We start from the raw sequence: 27,713 nt of genomic DNA, 5'->3' as shown, positions 1-27,713 counted from the left end.
TCTAGGAGAGAACCAACCTAGAACTAAGGAGAAATTTCCTGACAGTTAGAACAATTAATCAGTGGAATGATTTGTCTCCAGAAGTTGCGAGTGCTTCAACCTGGAGGTTTTTAAGAAGAGATTGGACAACCATTTGTCTGAAAAGGTATAGGGTTTCCTGCCTGAGCAGGGGATTGAACTAGAAGACATCTAAGGTTCCTTCCAATTCTGTTATTCTGTTATTCTGATATTCTGTTATTCTCATTGCTGTATATGGAATCTTCCTTACAAAATCCTTGTACTGTGTTGCTGGCTGTTGTAATTCAGTGAAAACTGCTTAAATTCCATTAAGAGGTTAGGCTGTTTCTTTTGATGTAGTTTACTGAACCATCATTTAAGATAGATCAACTAAACCAATGATAAATTATTTAGGGCCTATGATTTCAAGATTTCAGTAGCTGCCAATGAAACATTATTGATTGACTGATAGAATTTACCACATCCATCAAAATGACGTGCTGACGTTTCAGTCTCTGAATCCACGTCAGACTATAATTTTTCTTTTAGAACTTATAGCAGATATAAAGCAGTCAAAGAATAGGCAAAAGTCTCTCAAATAATTCAGGCTGTTTCTGCTGATGAAAGACTTATTTCTTTCTCTAGTGTACATTTTCTGTGTCTTGTCTCAGTATAAAAGCCTTGGGGAATGGGATGTCGATCTAGCTGTCAGGATGTTGTTAGCAATAATCTATATTTTGTGTCTCTTATTTCACCTCAGTGCTTATTTTCTCTGTAATATCCATTGTGTGTTTTGATTTCCTGCTATTTTGTATGCTAAATGTATTTATTCTTGAACAAATAGGGTTCTTTTACTAAAGGAAAATCTATTTAAAAGGAATTGCAGAAAATGGGGAAATGTAGAAAGAGTTGATTATGGTACATTAAAATGCTTTTCTGTTCTTCTACAACAGGCATGTCAAACTGCTGGCCCACGTGCTGGATGCAGCATACTGAAACTGCCAGCAATGGGGGAAAAGTCACGATACGTCGTGCGACATCACGTGACGTCACGAGTTTGACATGCCTGTTCGCTTTCACAGCTAGAAGCTTGAAACCTAGATCTATTTGGTACCATCCCAAGATACTGAAGTTATGTGGTAAGATTGCCATTTGACTGGAGTCAGTTGTATTTTCTTTAATGTATTTTCTTTTTATTTTCTTTTTTTCCCCAATAAGCAAGGGTATAAATGCCTTTGGAGACTGCTTTCTCTCCCTATAGCCATATATTTTCTCCGCAATAAACAAAGTTTCAGATTTATACTTAATTAATGGGTCCAATACTTCTTTTCTTGCTGGGAACCAGCTCTTGATTTTTAGAAGATATTGGAAAAAAAAATTATCTTTGGACTATGCAGTTGTCAATGGCAGTTTCAGTATTATCTTGTAGCAACAGGAGGACAGATTGGCCAGCTTGGTGTGGACAGCTCAATGCTGCCACTCACCACTGCCAAGTCACCTTTGCCAACCAAGTCACTGCAGGACAACTCCACACAGCCAACTCACTGCAGGGACAACTTGCCTCAGGCAACTGGAGGGAGAGCCAAGCAGATGGGCAGAGCATAGAGCAGTGGCAGTGGCTGCAGGCTTCCCATTTTCACACCTACCACCATTGTTGCCAATCTCTGGACCAAAGAGGCAAGGGATAACAGGGGCAGTGGACAGGGCGGATGGCGGGGAGGTGGCGGCCAGGGGTATCCCATTTTCACACACTCCTGGTCCCCGCCGCATCCTCAGCCTCATTGGCCTGGAGCTTGGCACAGTGTTGTGGCAGCAGGATGTGTGTCAAAATGGGATGATCCTGGCCGCCACCGCCATTCTGCACTCTGCCTGTTCACTTGCCCCCCTGCCCGACTCTCTCTCTGGCCAAACACATGAGTTATTCCCACGACAAGTTGTCCCTGTGAGTTGTCCTGTAGCAACTTGGTGGCAGTTGTTGGCAGAGGTGACTTGGCAGTGGCAAGCTGGTGGTAGTGAGCTGGCAGTGCCGAACTGGCCACATCAAGTTGTCCTAGACCCACAAGAAAATTGGAACCTGTTAGAGAATTTTAATTTCTCTATTGGTAAAAAAAATAAATCAGAAGCTCTCACAGTTGACTGCATTTAGCTGATTCAAAATAACTTCTTTATATCAAAATATTTACATTACCATACATTCTTTTTTACAGCAACATAGCTTAATGAAGACTTCTTACAGAGACAGACCAGAGACAAAACTTGAGACTGGAAATCCAGCTCCTAACTCAATACTCTTTTTTTGCACAAACTCAGTAACACTTTCCTCACATTGGCTGACTGAGTTACCACATGACTCTTCCTGTTCATGAATATTTCAACACTCCTCCCTTCATGACAGGAAGAGACATCAGACCTATTAACTTAATACATTCTTTAATTGCAAAAAACCTTGTGCCACTAACCTGGCCTTATACTGTACATCATTATTTGGCAATACCTTTTTCTTATATATCCACTTACAACCCACAGCTTTGGTTCCTTGTGGCAAAGTCACTGATTTACATACTTCATGTTCTCCCATGGATTTCACCTCTTTATCCATGGCCTCCTTCCATCTTTCTTGTTCAGCCTTTGGTAATGCCAACACCTCTTTATAACTTCTTGGCTCATACCACACATTGCAAACCTTTACCTTGCTGGCAGAATACCTGTCAGGCGGAATTCCTTTATTACATCGCTCTGACCTACGTGATATTAACTGCTCCTGTGTCTCAAGTCTTTCTGGCTTCATGTCTTGTTCAGCCTCTCCTCCCTGAACATGGACATCTTCAATAATGATTTTTTCATCATTAGATGAATTATTGTCATTAAACAGATCACCATCATTAAGTGAGACATACCCAGAATTTGCATTAATTCTGTCCCAATTTTGTTCTGCAAAATTAGCAGACCTTGAAATTATAATCCTTTTACTTCCATCGCTAAAGTGATAGCCTTTTGACCCTCGCTCATAGCCCACAAACCTGAGCTTTCTTGCCTTTTGCTGTCCCTTTCTTTTGATTACTTTCGGAATATGTACCCATGCAGTACTTCCAAAAATTCTCAAATGTGCCAGTGATGGCTTTCTCCCATATAGAATGGCATATGGAGTATTATTAATGGAGGAACTCCACAGCCTGTTAACTATATAATTAGCAGTCAATATGGCTTCTCCCCAATATGACCTGCTCAAACCAGAATCCTCCAATAATGAATCTTTCATTGTTTGCAAAACACCATTCCTTCTTTCAGCTACACCGTTCTCTGCTGCTGTGTAAGGATTTGTACGTCTGTGTCTTATCCCCAACTGCCCCAACCATTGTTGGAATTTAGTTGACATAAATTCAGTACCTCTGTCAGTTTGCAACTGACACACTTGTTGTCTGTACCTTCTCTCTACAAAACTTACCCACTGTTTGAATTGTTGTAGCACCTCTGTCTTATCTCTAAGCAAGTAGCAAAATGAATACCTGCTATAATCATCAACAATTACCAGTGCATATTTTGCTCCTCCCAAACTGGCTTGCATAGGTCCCACCAGATCTGCATGGACCAGCTCTAAAACTCTTTTTGTTTGTCTTGTGCTACATTTACTAACTGGGAATGCCTTTGACTTCGATGCTTTGCATACTGCACAGTCCAAATATGTTTTGCATCCCTTCAAATTTAGCCCTTCTGCAAAATCTTGCATATGCTGCAAAACTTTAAAACTTGCATGGCCAAGTCTTCTATGCAGAAGATGAACACATGAATCATGCTCTGCAACATTCTTAAATATATGGGAACATTGAACATTTTGTCCCTGCAATACATATAGATTATTTTCCTTTATGCCTTCTGCACAAATATTCCCATTCCTTTTGATGAGACATTTCCCATTTACAAAAATGATCTCAAAACCTTGTTTGTCTAAATTAGACACACTTAACAAATTATGTTCCATCTCAGGTACACTTTAAAGCACATTGGTAAACTTTGATTCCAAATATGGAATTTTTATATCGCCTCTTCCAATGACTTTTGCTTTCTGGCCATTTGCCAAAGCCACAGCTTCTTGTGCTACTGGAACAAACCTGCAAAATAATTCAGAGTCATTAACAATTGTTTGACTTGCCCCACTATCTATTAGCCACTTGTCTCTGTTGTTGCTATAGCAAACTTTTGCAACACCAAAATGTTCCTTTTGCAAAGCAGTCCTTTTTCTTTGCACAAATGTCTTTTTCTGCAAATTGTTCCTCTGCAAACAGTTCCTTTGCAAATGTGTCTTTTCTCCACAAATGTAGCAAGTTTTTTCCCTTGCTCTCTGCTTGCAAAATCTCTCCTTTGTTGCAATTTGGTCCGGGTCCGATCTGCTTGTTTCTTCTCTGGAGACTTGCAGTCTGGACCCCTTCCTCAGGAATTTCTCCTCCTCCTGGCTGCTTCTAAAATGGCATTTTTCTTCTTCATTAAGCAAACATGCCTTTAAAGCCTCAAAATTTAAGTCTTGCTCTTCTTTGCACTCAAATATTGCAGAAACTGTGTCCCAGGTTTTATCTAAACTGTTCAACACCAATAAAACCTTCTGGAACTCAGGGAATTTAATCCCATGTTGTTCTAAGTCAGTGGTTCTCAACCTTTCTAATGCCTCGACCCCATAATACAGTTCCCCATGTTGTGGTGACCCCCAACCACTTATACAACACCGGGCGCCAGGGGCGTGGCCAAAGAAAAGGGGGGAAAATGGCAGACAGCCTTGTTTGGCGACCCCCGTGAAATGGTCGTTCGACCCCAAATGGGGTCCCAACCCACAGGTTGAGAACCACTGTTCTAAGTCCAAAAATAAACTTTGCATTTTATTTAAATGCTGTTCCACAGATTCACCTGGTTGCAAACAGGCCCTGTAAAGTTTTCTTGATAATTGCACTATGTTGCCTGCAGAAATATTCATGTGCACAGCTCTCAACTTCAACCAAATCTCATTTGCAGTCTTTAAATTTGCAACATTTAGAAATTGTTCATCATCTAAATTCAAGATGAGATAAGCCATTGCTTGATCATGACTTTTCTGATCAACTGCTGCAAACACTTGTGGTGGATTTTCAACAATATACCACAGTTCTTTAGCTTTCAGCAAACATTCCATTTTAGCAGCCCACACAATGTAATTCTTCTGGCTTAAACGAGGCACACAGCTTTCCTTAAATTCCATTGCAGCCATTCTGCTAATTCTGCCTTGTTCTTATACTTTTTTAAACACAGGCAATTTCTTCCAGCTTTAAATTACAATGCAGTCCTTAGTAAGCTCTGGGCCCATAACCTGTTAGAGAATTTTAATTTCTCTATTGGTAAAAAAAATAAATCAGAAGCTCTCACAGTTGACTGCATTTAGCTGATTCAAAATAACTTCTTTATATCAAAATATTTACATTACCATACTTTCTTCTTTACAGCAACATAGCTTAATGAAGACTTCTTACAGAGACAGACCAGAGACAAAACTTGAGACTGGAAATCCAGCTCCTAATTCAATACTCTTTTTTTGCACAGACTCAGTAGCACTTTCCTCACATTGGCTGACTGAGTTACCACATGACTCTTCCTGTTAATGAATATTCCAACAGAACCTATACCTAGTTTATTTTACTACAGTGCCCTAGAATTAGTACTACATAACACACTTGGAGTGCTGAACTTGAGGTTTCTATGAGACATGCCAGCTCACCTCAGTGGTAGGCTTAATTAAGGTAAAATGTTGAGACTCATAGAAAGTGATCCATGTATTTGTTGTCTAGATCTGGGGAGGTTTCCTGGAAATAATAATAGCAGTATTAGAAACGATATCTTTGAAACTGGGTTGTAAGTAGCTTCAAATGGTTCCTAAGTGACTAGTCATAAGTTTAGGATTACCAATATAAAGTGAGACTAGATCTTTCTGTAGATTAAAAAAATGTTAGGAGTCACAAGACAAAGAATTTTGTCTATGTGACATTTTTCTAAAAAAAATTATATCCTAAAGTTATGGGTGAGGGAAAGGCTGTTGATGGAAGAGGAAAACTATAATCTAAGTAGAACATTATCCCTGGTGTAGTAGGATTTCCTAGTATGATTTAGGAGTCCAAAATATGTTCGTAAATATTTACTTCATAGGTACATAGGTACATTCTTGTTTTAAATATATACACATTAAGTTAACTAAAAATGCAGTGAAGCAAAAGGGAAATAAAATAAGTTAAAACTAGTTTTAGTTTTAGTTTTTTGTTCAAAACAAACAAGGGCATTCTTCATTTTGCCTTGGACTGGTTCATTAAAAGAACATTCTGTGTTGGTTGATGTGTTTAAACTAAGTCCTAAAATGCTTGGAGCTTGCTCAGCATTTAATTCTCTTGGTACACCTGGGTGTTGGCATATAGGATTCTGATGTTGACTTTAATAAATTCAGCTATTCTAATTGCTTTTTGGGCTCAAAGTATGTGACAGCTTGTACATGAGAGTTTGGTATAGGGGCATAATCTCTTTCTGCTTCTGAAATCCACAGAATACATGAAATTTTCATGGGTGAAGAATATCCCATCATTTCCACTGAGAGATTGCTTCCTTTTCAAATCTTACATGGTCCACAGCAGTGGAAAAGCACGAAAGCCCTCTTCCTTTCATGGCATAGTTCCAGTTAACTTCTGCACTTCCTATTTGTAAAAGAAGAATTTGCCCATTATGGTCAATATACAAATTGTCATGTTTTCTTTTGCAAAAATGAAAAAAAAAATTAGTTTGAAAGAAAAGTGTATAAATACTAATATTTCACAAAAATTTAATGTGATTGCCAAATAACTGCTGATAAAACTGCAGCCTCTGTGTTATCTATTAATGTTTTCAAAATTACTGTTCCAGAATTTATGACTTTAGAAAGGATTTTTCTTACAGCACATTCCTGGAAATATTGAAGTGACAAAATTGATTTTTCTCTATATATAGATTTGATGATGTGCTTTTCATATAAAAAACACACACTTAAAAAGTACACGGTTTTATTCTGTTCTATAAAGAAAAAATGTGTTTGGGTAAGGGTATACTGGTTGGAAATCTATGTGCTTGATCGAGTCCCACCTCAACATATATTTATTTATCTTTGCTGCTTAGTAGCAGAATAGCTAATTCAGCAACAATAATGTAACCATACAACAATGGTTTGGTTACTTTTGTAGGCATGAAGACTATTAAATAGAATGCTGTGGCATTTGATATTTATATCCAAGAGAATAAAAATAGAACCCCAGAAGCTGCTATTTTCTATGACCTTTTTGTCAATATTCTTTGACTAAATGTTAATAGTGCAGCATGCTCTTAGAATCCTTTTAAATAGCTTTAAACAATTCAAAAAAGCTACCTTGCCGGATAAGAATGTTTTGCCACAAAGCAGAATAGCAATATTCTGATAATAAATGGGTAACAAACTATCCATTTGCTAATACAGTAAATACCAGTTTTCTGATGTATAACAGAAAACTAATGTGTTATGATTCTTAGCTGAATCAATAAGAATTGAACTAGCAAATTTATAAATTGAACTGGACACAAAGACTGGTGAATTTCACAACTTATAATGGGCCCCCATATTGCACCAGTTATCATCCTGGTCAGATGAACCTGGCCATGTGCAGCAATCCTTCAGTTAAAGTGAAGAAAAGGAGAGGATACCATTTTTTTTCAAGGTGACATCAGGGAGGTATTGTGTGAATCTCACATAGGGATATGGTGAATTAAAAGGACAAATTTGTTTGGTGACTTAATTTGCATGTGGATGTTAAATAAGGGGAAGATGTAGTTTAGAGCAGGGCTCCCCAACCCCCAATCTGTAGATTGGTACTGGGCTGCGGCATGCCAGCAACTGGTCTGCACAAACAAACAAAGTCCCATCTGTGGGATGCAGGCAGCATACAAAACCACGCACTCTTCAATACGTGGAAAAAACTTTCTCCGTGGAAATGGTTGGGGACCTCTGGTTTAGAGGCTTTGGAGAAAAACCAGTGTGTCAAGGCAAGGCAGTTGTGCAATCTGTGGATAGTCAAGACACTGGGCAGATGGGAGAAAAGTGTGACTGAAGAGTGGAACTGAGCAGTGATGACAACAGTTATACTGTTCTGAGATGAAGTGTGCCAACTCATGCTGTTGGTGTGTGTCTGTGGCTGGAGCAGGATCAACAACAGTGATGCTGACAGCATCCATGCTGGTTCTTATTGCCACCATTACTGAACTTACGTGCTAAGCAGATCTGATGGGACTAGATGCAACAGTGGCTCTGAAGTGGAACTGGTGAGCACCAAAATAAGGCATCCACATCCAAGGACCAGAAAATGGATTTGGCAACAACAGTAGAACTGGAATATTTGTGTGATATTTCCCATTTTTCAGGTCACCACTAATAATGATGAAGACTGGTAAGAGTGGTGCTTGAGCCAGGGAAAGTGGTGTTTTGTGGGACTTAGAATGGCACTTATAAGTAGCTACAGAGATGCTTGAGAAATAGACTATGAGGCATTTGGGGAGAAGGAATCAGACCTAGTGGTGGCCCACTATCGCAGGGTTTGGTGATGTGGGGTATGGTTCTTATTATCCCTGTGCCTTAGATGTGTCTGCTTATGGCATTGTGCAAATACCTAAGTGGAGGGGTTGTTCTCAATCTGCAATGTGCTGGCCCCTTGAGTGAGAGTGGAGAGGAGCAATAGTAGTCTGTTGCTACTCTCCGTGGTGGCACAGTGGATAGAATGCAGTATTGCAGGCTAACTCTGTTCACTGCCAGGAGTTTGATCCTGACTAACTCAAGGTTGACTCAGCCTTCCATCATTCCAAGAATGGTAAAATGAAGACCCAGATTGTTGGGTGCAATATGCTGATTCTGTAAAGGTTTAAAGAGGACTGTAAGGCACTATGAAGCGGAATATAAGTCTAAGTGCTATTGCTATTAACTTCTAATTTCCTGCAAAAGACATCTGTTGCAGACAATGGGTTCACTTAACAACCATCACAAAAAAAGGTAAAATCAGGTCAGTCATGTGATGACTTCCTTAACAAGTGGCATGACCTACAACTGTAATTCCAGGCTCAATTACGATCATAAATCAAGGACTACCTGTAATGCATTTTAAATTTACCTACACATAGCCTAGAAGACACATTTGTGGTGGAATCTGACCCTGAGTTAGGGGAGAGAAAAGTAAACAAAAACATCAGACTTGAATTGTTGTTATGCTCCCTAATTCTTCACAGCATTTATCAGATAGTCACGCAGAGTGTGTTTTAGTCTGGCAAAATGTGTGGAGATTCTTAATCATCCAGATCATAGTTGTCCCAAAACTGCTTTTCAAAAGCCAACTGGACTTTTTAAGTGTTTTTTTCCTTGAAAATGTTTCGCTTCTCATCCAAGAAGCTTCTTTAGTTCAGTCTGCCAAGATTCTGTCTGTTTAGGTGAACAGCAGTAAGGAAGCTGCTTTTAGCATTTACAGGTGTCACTCTTGATTTCCCATGTTTGACAACATCCTATAAACCCCCAAAGTAACTACAAGCCATGCAATCTTGGGTAAGTAAGATTTTAAAGAAAAATGACTTTTTAAAACAATGCACTTTTTTTTTCTTTTTACAACCCTATAGTCCTTTAATTTGGGGTAGTTGGGGTGATTGGATGGAGTTGAGCATTTGCTGATTGGATGCCCTTCCTGATGCCTATTCAGAGTTTGCAGCAGATATTTTCTATTGCTGATGCACAGTGAGAGAGTAGAGGGCGGGTGGAGAGGTACTGCCCAGCACCAGTGGGGGAGACTCTGTGCACTATATCTAACTCTCTATTGTGTAGCAGGAAGTAGAATTTGTTAAAGATTGTTAGGAGTTGGAATTTGTTCAATGGGATTTGGTTAATGTTTGATTAGGGGTCAGCTGAGCAGTTCATCAAATTGTCAAAGCATTGTATACGAGTGAAAACATTCCTAATTCTCTCCTCGTATTTGGTGAACTGTCTTCTAATGGCTCTATGCAGGTGGCTAATTTCCTTTTGTGATGGAGTCTTGATTCAACTTTGGCAGAATCTAGAGCATGGATGTCAAACTTGCCACATCACGTGATGTGTTGTGACGTTTCATGACTTTTTTCGCATTGCTGAAGCTGGGATGGGTGCAGCCTCTGTATGATGCAACTGGCCTGTGGGCCGGCAGTTTGACACCCCTGGTCTAGAGCAATCACCGAGACAATATCTTGCTAGACAATCTGAATTTTTTTTTGTTTGGCCTTTAAGCATTAAGGAAATGGAATCGGTGCTGTCTTTTGCAACTTGTGGATCTGTATTATGTCCCTCAAGGGTTCTCATACAGCAGAGGTGTCAAACTGCCAGCCTGTGGGCCGGATGCATCATAGTAAAACTGTGTCCACCCCATTGCCGGCAATGGCAAAAAAGTCACGATACGTTGCAACACGTCACGTGATGTTGCAAGTTTAATACCCCTGTCATACAGTATTCCGTAGGATGGAATTATTCTCTGAATTTTGGAGACTATCAACATCTCTTTGTGGAAGAAAGTGTTGCTGGCAGTTTTGAAGAAATCTTTAGTACTCCTTCTCAAGAAGCCATATCCAAAGATTTCAGATAACTCATCTTGTCTTCAGTGTTCTTTATTTTTTAAAAACTGAAGTTTACCCCTGTGCTATGGACCCTGCATTGGCTTCCTAAAAGCTTCTTTGTGCAATTTAAAGTGCTGATGTCAGTTTTTACTGCTTGGCACAGCCAGGAAAAGGAAGTGGTGACTTCCCACTTGGTGTAAGTTTGGAGAGACAAAGCATGGAGGTATTGTTTTCTATACCAGCCTAGGTCATCTGGACTGGCCCCCACTGGAAATCAGATTACTGCCTTTATCTGCCTCTCAGAAGAAATTGAAGATGGACTTTTCCGGAAGACATTTGGAAGTCAACAGGAAGATCTGTTTTTCTGGATTTGATTTCTGAATTTTCTGGATTGTGTGTTTAAGGGTTTGTGGATCTTATTGTATCATAGAAGTTGTAATGCTTTATTCTTCTGAAACTTATCAAGAGTCTTTGGGATTATATTAGAGTATAAATGAAATAAATAAACAATATGTGCCAATAAATTTGGACTAATACAGGTAGTCCTTGACTTACAATAGTTCGTTTACAACTGCACTGAAGTTACAACTGCACTGAAAAATTGACTTATGATCATTTTTCACTCTTATGACAGTTGTAGCATTCCCCATGGTCAGATGATTTATATTCAGATGCTTGACAACTGACTCACATTTATGCCAGTTGCATTGTCCCAGAGTCATGTGATCCCCTAGCAAAGTCAGTGGGGAAACCAGATTCACGTAACAACCATTTTACTAATTTAACCACTGCAGTGATTCATTTAACAAATGTGGCAAAAAAGTTGTAAAATGAGGCAAAACTCACATAACAAATTTCTCACTTAATACAGTGGTGAGATTCAAATATGTGAACAACCGGTTCTCTATGTGGATGCCGTTTCCGGAAATCCATTCTGCGCCTGGGCAACAAAAAAATTAGCTACCGGTTGTGCCGAACTGGTGCAAACTGGCTGAATGTCACTACTGACTTAGTAACATAAATTTTGGAGTCAATTCTGGTTGTACGTTGAGGACTACCTTTATAAAATATAAAATATAGAATTATCTACTGCTAGTTTATGGAGCATGATTCACATACTGATTTTAGTAAATAATAAATATTTGCATTTCAGTAGATTTAGTGAACCATTTAAATAAACACATTTTAACTTTGTGTAGAAATAATCATATTGCCAATATCAAATTATTGTAATAGGTGTGTGCATGTCTATGCTGTTATTAAGAAAAAGAAAACAAAAGAGGTAAACCCAGTTCAATTTTCTAATTGAAGTACCTTAATTTAGATACAGCAGATATGTTTTGCTTTGTGGTTGCTATGGCCATTGACTCTTCTCAGTACAATTTTCACTATTCAATAAACTTTGTTGGCATAATATTTGTAAATATACTCAAGCTTCCAAATGAACATCAGTAGAACTGGAGTAAAGCTGATCTTGCTTTCATTGGCTTTCATTCTTTTTTAAATCAAAGTTGAATTGACATTTTTCATGATTGCAACTTCTTTACCTCAGACATGAGGGGCTTATGTCTTTGGAAAAGATAAATGCAGAGTCAGAGTGAACATACAAACTATAATTCAACAAGTGAACCAATTCAATATTCTCCTAGTATTCTTTGTGTATTTCTATAACAGTGTTGGAGGACTGAGTTTAGAATTGACTTGCAGAAGTAGTGGGAGTTTGTTTCTTTTGTGTATTTTAGGTTCTAGATATGGTTCCTGGTTTTTTTTTAAAGTTCATTTTGAGTGACTTACATTAACTCTTTAGCAAAGAAAACCTTTGAAATCTTTCTTCTTTTTATTTTTTAATGTTACTAAAGAGGCAAATGTTTTGAGAGAAAGCCTGCTTGGTGGAAATTAATTAACCAAGAACTATCATTTGTAATAACTTTAACTGCTTCATTTATTACTTGGTTTTTATGATTAATAGGTGTTATTGAGATGTTGGTGTTGTATTTCTCCTGTTCCTTGAATCAATAAGCAATTACACTCTGTTATTTTGCTTGTGAGTGCAAATATAAATTGTATCAAGCTCATAAATATTTTAGTTGAGTGATAATTTGACAGTTTGTTTTGAAACATAACAAATTATCAGGGAAAAATAATACAGAAAAAGTAGAGAGCTCTCTCAAAGGTACCTTATTTAATTGTAGGTTACAAATAATAAGCAAAATTTTCACAAATTATAGTTTATAGTTACATGTAAATGCAGTTGTTATGTGAGGACCTCATTGTGATAGGTTGTATTGTGACCTATAGGCCCTAATTTTAAGTCTCATATGAGGGATTTTTTTCCCAATGGTACTTGGTAGTATAATAAGAACTGCAATTTAGCATCACTGATATCAATCAACAATAGTTTAAATATATATATATGCTAAATTAACATCCGAGCCACATTAATTCCAGTAACAAGAAATAAAAAATGATTTACTCACATTCTTCTTTCTTTTATATACATATCTATTGTCTTACAGTAAGATTCTTTAACCCTTGACATAACTGGAGAGCCATTTTGGTGTAATGGTTAAGGCATCAGGCTAGAAACCCAGAAACTATGAGTTCTAGTTCTGCTGTAAGCACAGAACCAGCTGGGTGATCTTGAGGTAGTTACTTTTTCTCAGTCCTAGGAGAGACACAATGGCAAATCACTACTGGAAAATCTTGTCAAGAAAACTATATGCCTAAGCAGTTTCTAAAAACATGATTGAACAGAAGGAAAAAAATGGCATAAATATTGCATCTCTGGGTATTAGTGAGATTATACATAAATTATATTAAGTTTAACATAATAAACATAAATTAAATTCTCTTGCCTACGATTACTGCCTTATAATTACAATTACAGTTAAAATAATCTACAGTTATTGCATCTCTGAATTTCTTATAGGTGAATGGAGTGCATTAGTAAAATAATGTTTTAAATTCTCAGGAATTTTTTCCACTGAATATTTGACACTTTAAATGTATCATTAGAATGAACTGTGTTGAAAAATTCTGCTCAAAAGCCAGTTTTGGAATTGTAAATTTGGATAAACCAATGGAATTCTTCATAGTGAAGTGTACTAAGCAAGTTCAGAAAATTGAAAATGTCAAAACTTCAAAATTGGCTGATATCTGTAGATTTATAAATCTATATATCTGTGCATTTATCTTGGCAATGAGGAATCTGATTTATACTGCTGCTGATGCCCCAGAAGCCTGTTTTAATGTACTATATACAACCTGGCTATCCAGTTTTATGAATTCAATGCTTGCCCAGTAAAATGATGAGAATTTATACCATGATCAAATCTGTGAAAATGTGTTCTTGCTCAATGGAATACCTCACTGGCATTTTTCATTCATCTAACTTTACTGAACAGTTTTAATAGTAAATGTAAAATTACCTGTATATTGTTCTATGCTGAAAATTCTTTCTTATTTTTGTTTATAAAAAAATTACTGTTGGATCATATTGAAGCCCTATATAACTTGGGATTCTGTTTCACACCAGAACCAACCACATATCTATTGGAATCCATAAGCAAGGCAGCCAAAGAATAAAACTTCTGTTGCTGCTGCTCTCTAGCAAACTGGCATCCAGCCTGTGAACCTAGATAGTCATCATGATAGATCCATCTTATTTTTTAAAGCTGTCTAAGCTGGAGGGAATCACAGCTCTGTTGGAAAAGTCAATAATTTGTGCACTGCATGAAGAAATAGTTCATAATAATATTTAGAGATGGAAATATTTTCTAAAATAGCAAGCAATTAGCCAGTTTCATTTTTCTGGGACAAGCCCGTATATCCTGATATAGTTAAACACTGCCACCTAGAGTTTCTGAGATTTTGCACCAGAGTGCTGAACTGAGAATGAACAAGTCTTGATTAAACATCCCAAGTAATTGGAGTCTTTTCATAATATAAATATGAGCAGTGCTTTTTTCCTAAAAAAAAAAAAAAAAAAAAGCTGCCGGAACTCACACACGTCATACAACCTGCCTTGTCTACCCTACAAGGTTCCATCCAAAAAAGGTGCCGGAACTCTGTTCTGGGCGTTCTATGAGAAAAAAAGCCCTGAATATGAGTAACCTCAAAATAATATTTGCTTGTATTGCTGGAGTATTACCACCAGGGATGGTATTTATTTTGCTATTGGATACAATACTTAATCATGGGAAAGGGAAAGATTCTTCTATTTTTCATTAATAGATGAATTCATATCTCCATATCAGAAACTTCAAAGATGTGCATTGTTTTGCTCTTTCTCAGGATCTGTTCACTATAAGAAATTATATATATACTGTACAAACCAAGGTTTTATGCAAATTAAAATTTGTATTTTTAAAAAATTGATTTTTATACACAATTCTAGGTTCATGACTTTGTCTCATCCTATTCCTATTAAGAAGAGATGGCAAAACGACGCAGAAGAACTATACAAGAATGAGCTTAACATCCCAGATAACCACAATGAGATGGTAACTGACCTCGAACCAGACATCCTAGAATGTGAAGTGAAATGGGCCTTAGAAAATCTGAGCAACAACAAAGCTAGTGGAGGTGACAGTATTCCAGCTGAGCTATTCAAAATCTTAAAAGACGATGCAATAAAAGTGCTACACTCAATTTGCCAGCAAATTTGGAAAACTCAACAGTGGCCACAGGATTGGAAAAGGTCAGTTTACATTCCAATTCCAAAGAAAGGCAATGCCAAAGAATGTTCAAACTATCGCACCATTGCACTCATTTAACATGCTAGTAAAGTTATGCTTAAAATCCTACAAGCTAGACTCCAGCAGTATGTGGATCGAGAACTACCAGAAGTACAGGCAGGATTTCAAAGAGGCAGAGGAACTAGAGATCAAATTGCCAACATACACTGGATCATGGAGAAAGCTAGGGAGTTCCAGAAAAACATCTACTTCTGCTTCATTGACTATGCTAAAGCCTTTGATTGTGTGGATCACAACAAATTGTGGCAAGTTCTTAAAGAGATGGAGTACCAGACCATCTCATTTGTCTCTTGAGAAACTTATATGCGGGTCAAGAAGCAACAGTGAGAACTGGACACGGAACCACTGATTGGTTCAAAATTGGAAAAGGAGTCCGGCAAGGCTGTATACTGTCACCCTGCCTATTTAACTTATATGCAGAGCACATCATGAGAAAGGCAAGGCTAGATGAATCAAAAGTTGGAATTAAGATTGCCGGGAGAAATATCAACAACCTAAGACATGCAGATGATACCACTCTAATGGCAGAAAGTGAAGAGGAACTAAAGAGCCTCTTGATGCGGGTGAAGAAGGAGAGTGCAAAGGTTGGCTTGAAACTCAACATTAAGAAAACCAAAATCATGGCATCCGGCCCTCTCAATTCCTGGCAAATAGATGGGAAGAAATGGAGGTAGTGACAGATTTTATTTTTCTGGGCTCCAAGATCACCTCAGATGGGACTGCAGCCAAGAAATTAAAAGACGCTTGCTCCTGGGGAGGAAAGCTATGGCAAATCTAGACAGCATTCTAAAAAGCAGAGACATCACCCTGCCAACAAAAGTACGTATAGTCCAGGCCATGGTTTTCCTAGTTGCAATGTATGGCTGCGAAAGTTGGACCATAAGAAAGGCTGAGCGCAAAAGAATTGAGGCCTTTGAACTATGGTGCTGGAGAAGACTCCTGCGAGTCCCTTGGACTGCAAGGCGTTCAAACCGGTCAGTCCTAGAAGAGATCAACCACGACTGCTCTTTAGAAGGCCAGATCCTGAAGTTGAAACTCAAATACTTTGGCCACCTAATGAGAAGGAAGGACTCACTGGAGAAGGGCCTAATGCTGGGAAAGATTGAGGGCAATAGAAGAAGGGGATGACAGAGAATGAGATGGCTGGATGGAGTCACGAAGCAGTAGGTGTGAATTTAAATGGACTCCAGAAGATGGTAGAGGACAGGAAGACCTGGAGGAACGTTGTCCATGGGGTCGCGATGGGTCGGACACGACTTTGCAATTAACAACAACAACAACAACATTCCCTTTTTCTACCTACTCCTATATATTATTTTAATGCCTTGCTATGTAATTGCATTGTAACTGCATGGTGGCCTAATGGTGAAGACACTCCCCTCCCACCTGGGAGGTTGAGAGTTAAATCCTACTGGTAGGTAGTAGCAGATGTTTCTCTCTTAGGGCACAAACAAAAAAAAAATCTGCTGTGAACTCCATGTAGGCATCAGGAAAGGCATCCGGCCAGTAAATGCTCAACTCCATCGAGTCATCCCAACTACCCCAAATTAAGGGACTACAGGGTTGGAAAAAGAAAAAAATGCATTGTTTTAAAAAGTCATTTTTAATTTTTATCAAATATCTTAAATTTTTAGCAAATATCCCTTATTTACAAGAATCTCTAACACTAGAAGATGAAGTTAGATCAGAACTCCAGTCATTACTAAGTTAGTAGCCTACAGGAACTGATGGCATACCCATAGAAATATGGCAGCAGTAGTAGAAGAAGCTGTTAAGCTTCTAATCAAGCTGTGCCAGCATATCTAGAGAACAACACAATGTGTTCCCTGAAAGTAAGACCTACCCAGAAAATAAACCCTAGCTTGATTTTTTGGGAGGGTGGGCCTAATATAAGCCCTACCACAAAAATAAGCCCTAGTTTTGGGGTGAGCCACATACCTAAAAATCAAGCTCAGGCAGGGGTGGGAAGTGAAGCTGCCCGATGCGCCCCGCACCTACTTACCGTTGCAGCCAGGCCTCCCATGAATCAATACCTGCCTCTCCTTGCCAGCCCACTTCTTCTGTGGCATCCCCCAGCCTGCATTTTACCATCAGAGGCCTTTCCAGAAGGCCTCTGCTGTCGAGAACCAAGCTACGGATTGAATCCATAGCTCAGTTCTCGCCTGCAGAGTCCTTCCAGAAAGGCTTCTGATGGCGAATGCAGGCCGGAGCTCCATTCTCAGCTGCAGAGGCATTTCCTTCAGCTGCAGAAGAAGTGGGCTGGCTGGATGGGGCTGCCACAAAGTGAGTGGAAAAGACACCCCCCCCCCAAAATAAGACCTGGTGTCTCTTTTGGAGGCAAAAAAAGAAAGATCATGTCTTATTTTTGGAGAAACACGGTAGTGGCAAACACATTGGAAGTAGCTACTCTATGACTTAATACAAAAAAGGAGACAATAGAATGTGCAAATTGTTGTAATGGTAAAAAGTACTCCCCCACCCATATACATGCAATCTGCATTTACTACCAAATTGCTCATATTCTTCCTCCCCCCTCTCCCCCCCCACTGCCTACCCCCACATATGAACTGCTTAAAGTGCATTTGTAAGGAAACATTCATAGGAAACTGAATTGCCCTTGAATGGTGACAGGGAGAATATTCAGTCAAGAACCTATGGCCTAGTAAACCAAATTGTTTCTATTCGCTGACCATATCTCAAAGATAATATGGCTAGCATGCTAACCTCATAGAACAGAATAAAATATAGTAGGGCCGCAGAGATGAATTTACAGTATTTGAAATATTCCATGCTGTAATTTTCATCATGTAGGCCTTTTTCTTTGCTTTGTCTTTGCAGTGTAGTGGCCAAAGGTATATAAGCTCTGCTGTTACTTGTTGCTGTTTTGCTTGGGGACCAGTATAAACCAGTATTATTGCTTGTATGCCTGCAAACAAAATTATGCTGAATCTTTAAAGTGATTTGGTTGCTTTAGCTGAGATAGGTTTTGGCCATAACACTATCCTACAGTACCTGTAGGAGATGACCAGGCTGAGCCCATGGGAGGGGTCAAATGCATCATCAGTCTCAAGTCCGTTTGTACCCACAATAGATCTTAAGTCCAGCCCACCTTGAATTCTGTTGACTCTTATCTATCACCAGTTTTCTTTGACCATTAGTAGTTCAGATTCTAGTAGGAAGCTTCAATTTGCAATAAACCTACATATTCTTTTGAACTGCCTGGACTTCTGCTTGAACTGCCTGGATTGGGGAGAGGAGGAAGTCTGTACATTCTGCACCTAGCCAGCTGAGCCTTCTGAGCATGGTGGGGGGGGGGGGAAGGCCTGAACACTGCTGGGCCTAGCTGGCAGAGGCCTCTCAGCCCTCATCAGATTTTAACACCAGTGGGCCTAGCTGGCTGAGGCTTCCCAGCCTATGGTGGGAGGAATTGTAGTCATAAAGGTGGGCGCACTGCCAAGTTCCCAAATTTTGATCACATGACTGTGAGGGCATTGCAATGGTCAGAATTTCAGGCAGGGGTCGTAAGTCCTTTCATTCAGCGCCATTGTAATCTCAAATGGTCACTGAAATAAATAGTTCTTAGTTGAGGACTGCCTTAATAAAAAGTCTGCAACAGCTGTTAGACTTGTTGGATAAAATATTTTCATGAACAAGAATAGTTTAGCTTATCTAGAGAGAATGTTATATATATATAGCTAAAGTTCTTGCTTCTTACAAGATTTCCTAGAAGAACATAGAGTCTGTCTCTGTGTTTCAATTGGCCAATTTAAGGAAAATTCCCATGGGAAAGGAGAATAGACATTTGATCAGGAATAAATGGGCTCTCATGGCTGCTTAGGCTAAAACAGATAAGACAGCTAAGTTGCCATCTGTCTTTGTTACAAAGATGTCTTTCAAAATATTGTTATCAGATGGAGTAGCTTTTTGTAAATGACTTCTGCCTGGCTCAAACATTCATTCAAATTGGAGGGGTACAATTTTTTAGGTTGATGACTGCCTTAGGGCTTTGAACTTACGCCAGCAACTCCATCCCCAAAACTGGAGGGCACCAGGATAAGCATATGGTCATGACTAAAACAAGAACTAAATTGCAGTTAATGTAAATCATACTGTATTATTTCTATAAATATGATCTCATGAGATATACTGTTTGTTATATTGTTTCCCTTCCCTCATATTAAAAATTACAAAGGTTTAATGTAACCTTTGAAGACACCCTGGGATTTTTGTTAAGGATTTGGATGGGGAGGGGTTCCAATTATGTGCTCCTAATTGAAATGTTCCAAATGTTAGTGTGACCAAATTATGTGCACTCTTTTAATGGTATTGACTACCCCCTTGATAAGGAGTCAATCTGCTTCAGGAATATATGTGATAGCACCCATCCATGTGTAATTGGAATGGAATCCCAGCTGCACGAGAGGAGCCCATATAAAATAGCTCCTATATAATTAGATAATATTTAAAAAGACCACACTGAAATTCTTGATTCTTCCTTTAGGTCCACAATTTTGATGTTTGGCAGGGACACAAATTGTTCATTGTGGCCTTAGAGCTAGTGGTTTACAAAGCAATTAAAATTGCTTCTATTCTTTTTTTTTTTAAAAAAAAGATTCATTAGAAGAAAGAGATAAATGAACTTGTAATATGGGTTTTTACATGATTAAAGCTTTCGCTTGATACCTCTACAGTACGTTCTGGTCATAAATAATTTCAAAGAAAAGTTGTAGCTACTAACATATTTTTGAATTTGATTGGATGGCATTCTTTTTTTGGGGGGGGGGGAAGTAAATAAAAATCTCTAGTCCTGTGCTGACACCCCTGCATGTAGTTTATCTCATGTGAAAAAGCTGAATATGGTGGGTCTCATTATCTGTTAATATGGTTGGATTAAATTAGCTTTTTTCCTTCACTTTTCAAAATGGTGTCTTTTTATACATTTCTATAAAAGTCATTAACTTTTATCTGATTCTTAAACAATAAAGGTTTCTATTAAATAGAAAGGTGTATAAAGAATCTTTGCAAAACTTTTGACCAATGCTTGCAAAAAAAATAAAATAGCTTGAATATCAGAAACATGTTTTATAAATAAGGAGTTTGAATGTTGATTTCTCATCTCTAGGCTGTGATCCTCAGATATTTAATGAAACCTTGTTTTAGAACAGGGATCTCCAACCTTGGCAACTTTACGACTTGTGGACTTCAACTGACTAAGGAATTCTGGGAGTTGAAGTCCACAAGTCGTAAAATTGTCAAGGTTGGAGACCCCTGTTTTAGAAAATTGCAGAGCCACTGGATAGGCATGCTTTACTTCAACAAGCATTATACTGTAGTCAGTGAAAATAAAATATTCAAGGACAAGAACTTATACATATAAATAATGTTTGAAAATGTGTGTATTAATGAACAGATTTGTTCATAATGGCATTTAACTATTTGTTCCACAAACAGTGGCTTGAGCATAATACCTCACTAAATTTCTTGGATAGGTAATGTAATTGGGGTTGCCCCTGAAGAGCATTCAGAAATTTCAACTAGTGCAGAATGTGGCTGTGCAGGTAGTAAATGGTGCCAGATATATGTCACACATAACACCACTTCTATATGAGCTGCAGTGGTTTCTGGTTGCAATTCAAGGTGCTGGTTGTCACCTTTAAAGCCCTACATGGCTATGGACTCGGTTACCTAAGGGATCACCTTTTCCTAAGAGTTTCTACCTGTCCAACTCAATCTAGCAGAATGGGCATGCTGCAGATCCCATTAGCCAAAGCGTGTCAGCTGTCAGGGACTAGAAGATGGGCCCTGCTCTATGGAATATCCTCCCCTCAGAGATTAGAATGGCCCCAACCAAATTAGCCTTTTGTAAGGCCTTAAATCCTGACTGTGTTCCTGAGCTTGGAATGCTTAATGTGTCAAGAGCCCCATTTCCTGGCTGTATTGTTAACTGGTCAAATATCTCAGCTTTTTTGTATATATATTTTGGATGTTTGTATTGTTTTTTATTGTTTTAAAATTATTTTGGTGTATTAATTGTAATATGTTTCTTGAATTATAAGCCACCCAGAGTCATTGTCTGAGATGGATGGCTATAGAAATTGAATTAATGAACTAATGAATTAATTTCATTTTTTTCTTCTGGTTTTTTGATGAGAAAAATCTAGAACTATAATAGAATACTTCTAGTATCAAACAAGAAGTCCTAAAATTGAGCTAAATCATCTTTTGCTGAATCATAAACCCACTTTACTTTTATTCTTTAAAGCAGGGGTCTCCAACTCCTGGGCCACAGCCCTCTACTGTGCCTTGGCCCATTTGGAACTGGGCTGCGCAAGTGGCAGGCGCTTGCACTCACATGTGCATTTCTACTCATGCAAGCAGCGGGCGCTTGTGCTTGTGTGCAAAGCTTTCCTCACGTGAACGCATCCTCATAAAGCTCCACTTGCCTGAATGGTGGGCACTTGTACATGGCGCCACTTACAGAGAACCATCCCCTCTTTCCCTCCCTCCCTTCCCCTGCGTCGGGCTGCCAGAGTTGAAAAGGTTGGGGACTGCTGTTTTAAGGAGTATTTTAAATTTAAACCTAGCAGGCTCCTAGTATAATCTTTAATTTTTCTGCCATGTCACAAAAATTATTAGATATGTTTAAGTAATAAAAAGATGGTTGGCTACAGCCCAGTGCAAAGTTTGACTAGGCTGATAGGTTGAATCTTCAGGAGGTAGAGCAGTGGTTCTCAACCTTTTTAATGCCGCGACCCCCAACCGGTCGTAAGTCAAGGACTACTCAACTGGTGCAGCACCGTTTGCAGAATGGGACTTTTGGCAGGCTCAGCAGGGCAGAGACAGCCTGGACAATTCCTATTGGCTTTTGAAAGCCAATAGAATAAAAGGGAGTAGCACAGCTAAGGAAAAGGGGGAAAACTGGCGGACTGCATTGTTTGGCGACCCCCGTGAAATGGTTGTTCGACCCCAAATGGAGTCCCGACCCACAGGTTGAGAACCACTGAGGTAGAGGGATGGCAGGGTACAACCTTGATAATTTGTCTTCTTGTTAGTGGGTATTCTCTCAGAGGCCATATTTCCTGTGATTATATGAATCAAATGCTCTACTAAGGGTTCTGACATGTTTTTAGAATTCCAAATATGTTTACTGGCTCCCAAAAGTTAGTTACTATGCAGAGAGAGAGAGAGAGAGAAAGAGAGAGAGAGGGGGGGGAGGGAGGGAGGGAGGGAGAGAGTGAGTAAATGCAGTACATTTATATATGAAGATTTGGTAGCGACTTGATGTAGACAGTGTGCTATCATATTACCATAATGTTACCTATATTCATCTGTCTTTCTCCCTTCTTTCTACAGCATGTGCATTCCGCTACAATGGACTCTCATTTGTCTACCTCATCTACCTCTTACTTATTCCACTGTTTTCTGAACCTACGAAAATAACAATGCAAGGTAAGCATCATGTTCCGGGCAGATGTATTTGAAGTAAGATAGATGCAATCACTGCTACAATGAAATTGTTCCTAGGACCTTTTTAAAATAAATCTCAGAAAGATACCACAGTAAGAAAGAAAACTATATATATATATTTATAATATATACAGGGTTGCCTGATGGGGAAGATGGACAACATAGAAATGTTATTAAATAAATAAATAATACCCGCGTTCATAACTATTTCTTGACAATCAACTCCTCGAAACTGGTAAGAGCTTCATAGTTTATTGAAATATTGAAGGCTCTCTTTAGGTAAGTAAATATCTCTGAAATGATGATACAGTTGAAATAATGACTCAACAGATCACAGGTTATCTAGTATTTATTACATGAAGTTTTGGAAGAACAAGGTATGGAATAGCCCAGGTTTTTCCTTCTATTATTTTGGGCATTCCTAAATTCTTTTCCCTTACTATATACTTCTGTTTTATTGTTGGACAACGCTATTCGTATGATTTATTGGCTTAATGGTATAACAAGCCTCCAGATAATGTGCTTCATTTGACTCTTCTGTTAGGTATTTCTAATGCAGAATCTGAATCTTTCTCTTTCTTTCCCTCCCTTCCAGTTCCATTTATTCTACTGGCAAAAGATGCTTTAGCTATTTTCCATTCTATCTGGATTTCTTATGTGTGTTGAATGTTAGTGTGCATATTTTCTTGCCTTCCTTGCCTCTTAGTTGTAATAATACTAGCAATAGTAATGGCAGTTAGTCTTCAATAGTTAGTTTATTTATAAACAACAGACCTGGCTTAATTTCAGTCAGATGAAAGGAAAACTATTCCTTCATGTAAAACACTATTCCATTCATCCATAATAGTTTCCCAGGCTAAATTTCTATGAATTTAGCTATTGGGAACTTACATTTATAATATATTTACATCTCTCCCTTACTTTACTTTGAACATATCTTGCTAATCATTCTTTAAGAACATTTCTTCAAGTTGCAGCCTTTCTCTCACCCTTACCCTATAGCTGAATCTGCTTAATTTCAGATGTACAATATATGGTGATAATATCCACAGTGTGTGATATGACCGGCATTTATTCAGCTGCTTTTGGCCACTTTTGCTGCTGTAGGTATGCCCTTTCCCCTCCATGATCATTTGATTGGATGATTAGGTTCCTTGTACAGCTGCTAATATAATGCATCACTGGAGCTTCACAAAGTGAGAAAAACTGTCACTTTCTCTCCCTATACTGTTTGTATTTGTCCATCATTTATTTGTCTCTCTTGCTTGACTGTCTAAGTAAGAGAATCAAACAAATGAGTGAGAAATACACACAAGCACTATTGGGAGAGCAAATGGGAGAATAAGGATAGAATGAAGACAAATACAAATAACAGATGGAGTGAATGAGTGATAATCCAGGAATTATTTGCAGAGAGAGTAAAATCTTTCTGGAAAAAAAGGGTGTAGAGAGCATTGCTGCTGTACATGGTCCATGTGGTGAATGAGAGTTTCCTGATGGAAGAAAAAGGCCCCAAACTTCAATTCTGTTGTGTGGGATCAAGTTCTAACAGATAGCTAAAGCCATAGGTCATATGTCAATGTTTGCCTTCTCCTTGACCTTCACCTCTTACTGGGAGAGTGATTGGTGAATATTTTCCTACCAGCAGGAATTTCAACAATTACTGCACTTTAATTTCCCCTGTAAAACCTGTCTGGGCAGCCTCACTTTTTGGCCCAGTTACTAAGATAAATAGGGATTCGCTGTAGCGACAGAGTGAATCATGTTGATATACTTTGTGTTGACTCCCTGACTAATGGAAAGCACTGATTGTCTGTATGTGACCCTGCAGTGCTATGTGTTTTTCACTCCTGTCAAATATCCTTAAAATGCATCTTTGGGGGAGGATAACCAATCTCTGTAAAAAAAAATATCTGCTAAATAAGCTTGAATTGTTGAGGTAATTGTTTTAAGGGCAAGTTTCCAGAAGCTTTTGTAAGGTTTTGCCTTGAATCTAAAATCTACTCACTTTTCAAAAAAGTCCCCCAAAAATCTAAATTATATTGTTGTATTGTTGCAGTTTGTCTTTATCTTAAGATAATCAACTGTTTTTGGAGATTCCAAGGCACCTAAATGTCTTGTGGCCAAAATTGTTGTAACTGATTATATTAACATTTAGCCTTTTTTTGGATATAATGTCATATCTAATCTACTAAAGAATACAAATTACCATTAGGGAAAATTCTTTGTGATGAGTCAAAGTATCTTCCACAATGTTTACTTCGTAGCATTGCAAAATTTTCTGTTATAGTCACAGGATTTGGGAGACAAGGCCTTTTGGGGGGGGGGGGTAAGATAAAATAAGGAAAATCAAATTAAGATTAGATCAGATCACCCAGAATTTTCTAGCTATTCTCATATTTTACAGATTTAAGGATCTCATCTCACAACTCTTTGACAAATTGGGCTCAGTTATATACCCCTTTTTTTGCATTATCTCCAAATAGGAGCAGATCTAAACTTATTTTCTTCTTCAGCTCAAGATGGAAAAAATCTGTGTAATAACAGATTTTATATTTTAAAGTATGTGATTCCAAACCCTGATTTGAAAATTAACCATTGTTTGTTTCTTCAGGACAGTAGTCCGTGGAAAGCATGATATGAATTGGCATCTGGTGTGACTTATTTAAATATATGATTAAAAGTGGACCCTGTGGGATCATGATAAGATAACCACTTTAGTTTATTATTTAAGCTAATTAAAAGCTCTAACGAACTAAAATAGTTACATGTTATTTTGTGAAAAAAAAGGTATTGTTTTAATATGGGTGGTGATATTTTTCACATGGCTTTGTAGTTTTAATTTATTTATTTCTTTGATTTATGCCCAGGGCAGAGGCAGAGCAATAGAAGGCCATATCTGCATGCCTGTGCTTTTCTCTTTGCAGAAGCACTGTTATAATTTTTTAAAGATTAGGTTTTATTTTGTCCTGCTGTAATAAATTTATAAATCATATATGTATCTTATGTATAAATCATATGTATCTTATATCACTCTCTTTTTGATTTGGATATGATCACATAGGTATTTTATCTTAGTCTCCGGTTCACATACATATGAGCATAGAATTGATTAAACTTTTAGAGCCTTCAGCACTTGCAGAATTTTTGGAGGGACTTCTGACTTCTCTGCATTCCATTCATTACTAGGATAGATCATACTGAATCTTTTCTGGTTTTTTTCAGCTGCCACTATGAGAACATGCTTGCTTATGGGGGGGGGTTTAAATTATTATTTAGAAAATGTATATGGCTACCAACTCACTCATGGTGACTCTAGGCAGCTTATAGAAGCACAACCCCATACAAAACCCCCAAACTCTCCTCCATCCCCTGAAAAGTTCACAATTGTTTTTCAGGAAGAAACAGATAAAATATTAAATAGGGGTGATAAAGCCATCATGTAACTTCCTAAGAGTCTTACTGCCTAAACCAAACAAGGAAGGTAAATTTTCTATTTATATATGGCAAGTGAATAAGATAGCTAAATTTGATAGTTACCCAAGGCTTCTTCTCGATGAGTCAAATAATGCCAAATATTTCTCAGTCCTTGAAATGCTACTTGAGACGGAGTCTAGAAACAAACTGGAATTTGCTATCCCACAAGAGTTGTACCAATTCACTCAAATACTTTTTGGATTGCTCGGAGCAACCTTTCAAAGGTTAATGGATCGGATTCTCCTTAAGTAGGGCAAATGGTATGAGGTGGCTCAGTATGTCATAACTTTTTCCAAGATGTTTTAAATGGAAGTTGAGAGGAGTATTTAAAACATGTAGGGAAAGTTGGGACCAGTCCAGTCTAAAAGAAGCTGCCTTGGCTATTAACCAAAAAGATGACAAGATATAAAGAAATTATCTATCAAGAATATGTAATTAGGAGCAGGAAGTGAAATCAATCAAACAAACGGTGACAGCACTGTAAGACTTCAAACAAAGAAGCAAATAAAATAATTGCTAAATTTTGTAGGATATTGTATGAGGTTTATTCCTTGCTTTGCCACCCAGAACCAGGTTCTTATAGACCTTACTTGAAAAAAATTAATCTAGTAAAGTCAAAACCAAGGTCATTTGAACTCCTATATCTTGGAAGTGTTCAACCATCCTTCTGGTTCCATGTTTAGGCCATCAACTTGTCACCTTTTTTAGATATTCTCATTTCTTTTTCTCTAGGGCTTTTAGGAACTGTTGTATTAGGAGATTTTGAAGATGTTGACAGTCCTTGGCTACACGCTGTAACAACCACAGTTATGATACTTGACACTTTATTTCTTATTTCTTCCTTATTGAGGAAGATCTCGTGTCTTTTTATTTTTGTAATTTTTGCTTTCTTATCACCCATTAGTGTTGATTTTGCCGTTCTAGACTTCTTTCTCAGCTTTTCCCTTTTCTATAACTTCTTCAACTTGTGGCCAAGTATTCCTGTGTTAAGGGTATAATTTTAGCCCTATTTTTGCATGATGATCTTGGACACATAACCTCATAAAATATAGCAATATTTGGACAAATTGTTCTAGCATGGTTTCATCCAACATATTTCCCTTTATATTTCTGGTTTTGATCACATTTTTCCTAAATCTGTCTACAACTCTCTCAATTTTTTCTTTGGGTCATAGATATATTGCTTAAACTTTTGTTGGCAGGAATATCTAGTTATCTTATGCTGATACATCACAGTATCCTTAACTCAGTCAGATACTTTGAATAGGAAGCTCTGTAAATGCTCTTAGAGGTTTTCTAGTTAAACCTATAATTAGATGTGCCATCCTCCTTTTTCCTTCATTCATCTGCAACCCAGTTGAACATTACAAAATAGATTCTGTTACATCCTTCTGT

General features: G+C 38.0%; 1 protein-coding gene across 1 annotated transcript in view; it reads left to right on the top strand.

Moving 5' to 3' along the window:
* Positions 1 to 27,713, top strand: part of PIEZO2 (piezo type mechanosensitive ion channel component 2) — a 202,460-nt gene that overhangs the window by 27,600 nt on the left and 147,147 nt on the right. Inside the window, exon 2 of the mRNA XM_039339226.1 lies at positions 22,728 to 22,823. Coding sequence (XP_039195160.1) covers positions 22,728 to 22,823 — 96 coding nt within the window. The remainder of the gene's footprint in view (positions 1 to 22,727; positions 22,824 to 27,713) is intronic.

Source organism: Crotalus tigris, unplaced genomic scaffold (assembly GCF_016545835.1).
Source record: "Crotalus tigris isolate CLP2741 ecotype Arizona unplaced genomic scaffold, ASM1654583v1 scf7180000017731.4096049, whole genome shotgun sequence".
NCBI classification, from domain to species: domain Eukaryota; kingdom Metazoa; phylum Chordata; class Lepidosauria; order Squamata; family Viperidae; genus Crotalus; species Crotalus tigris.
This window is presented reverse-complemented; position numbering and strand designations above follow the sequence as displayed.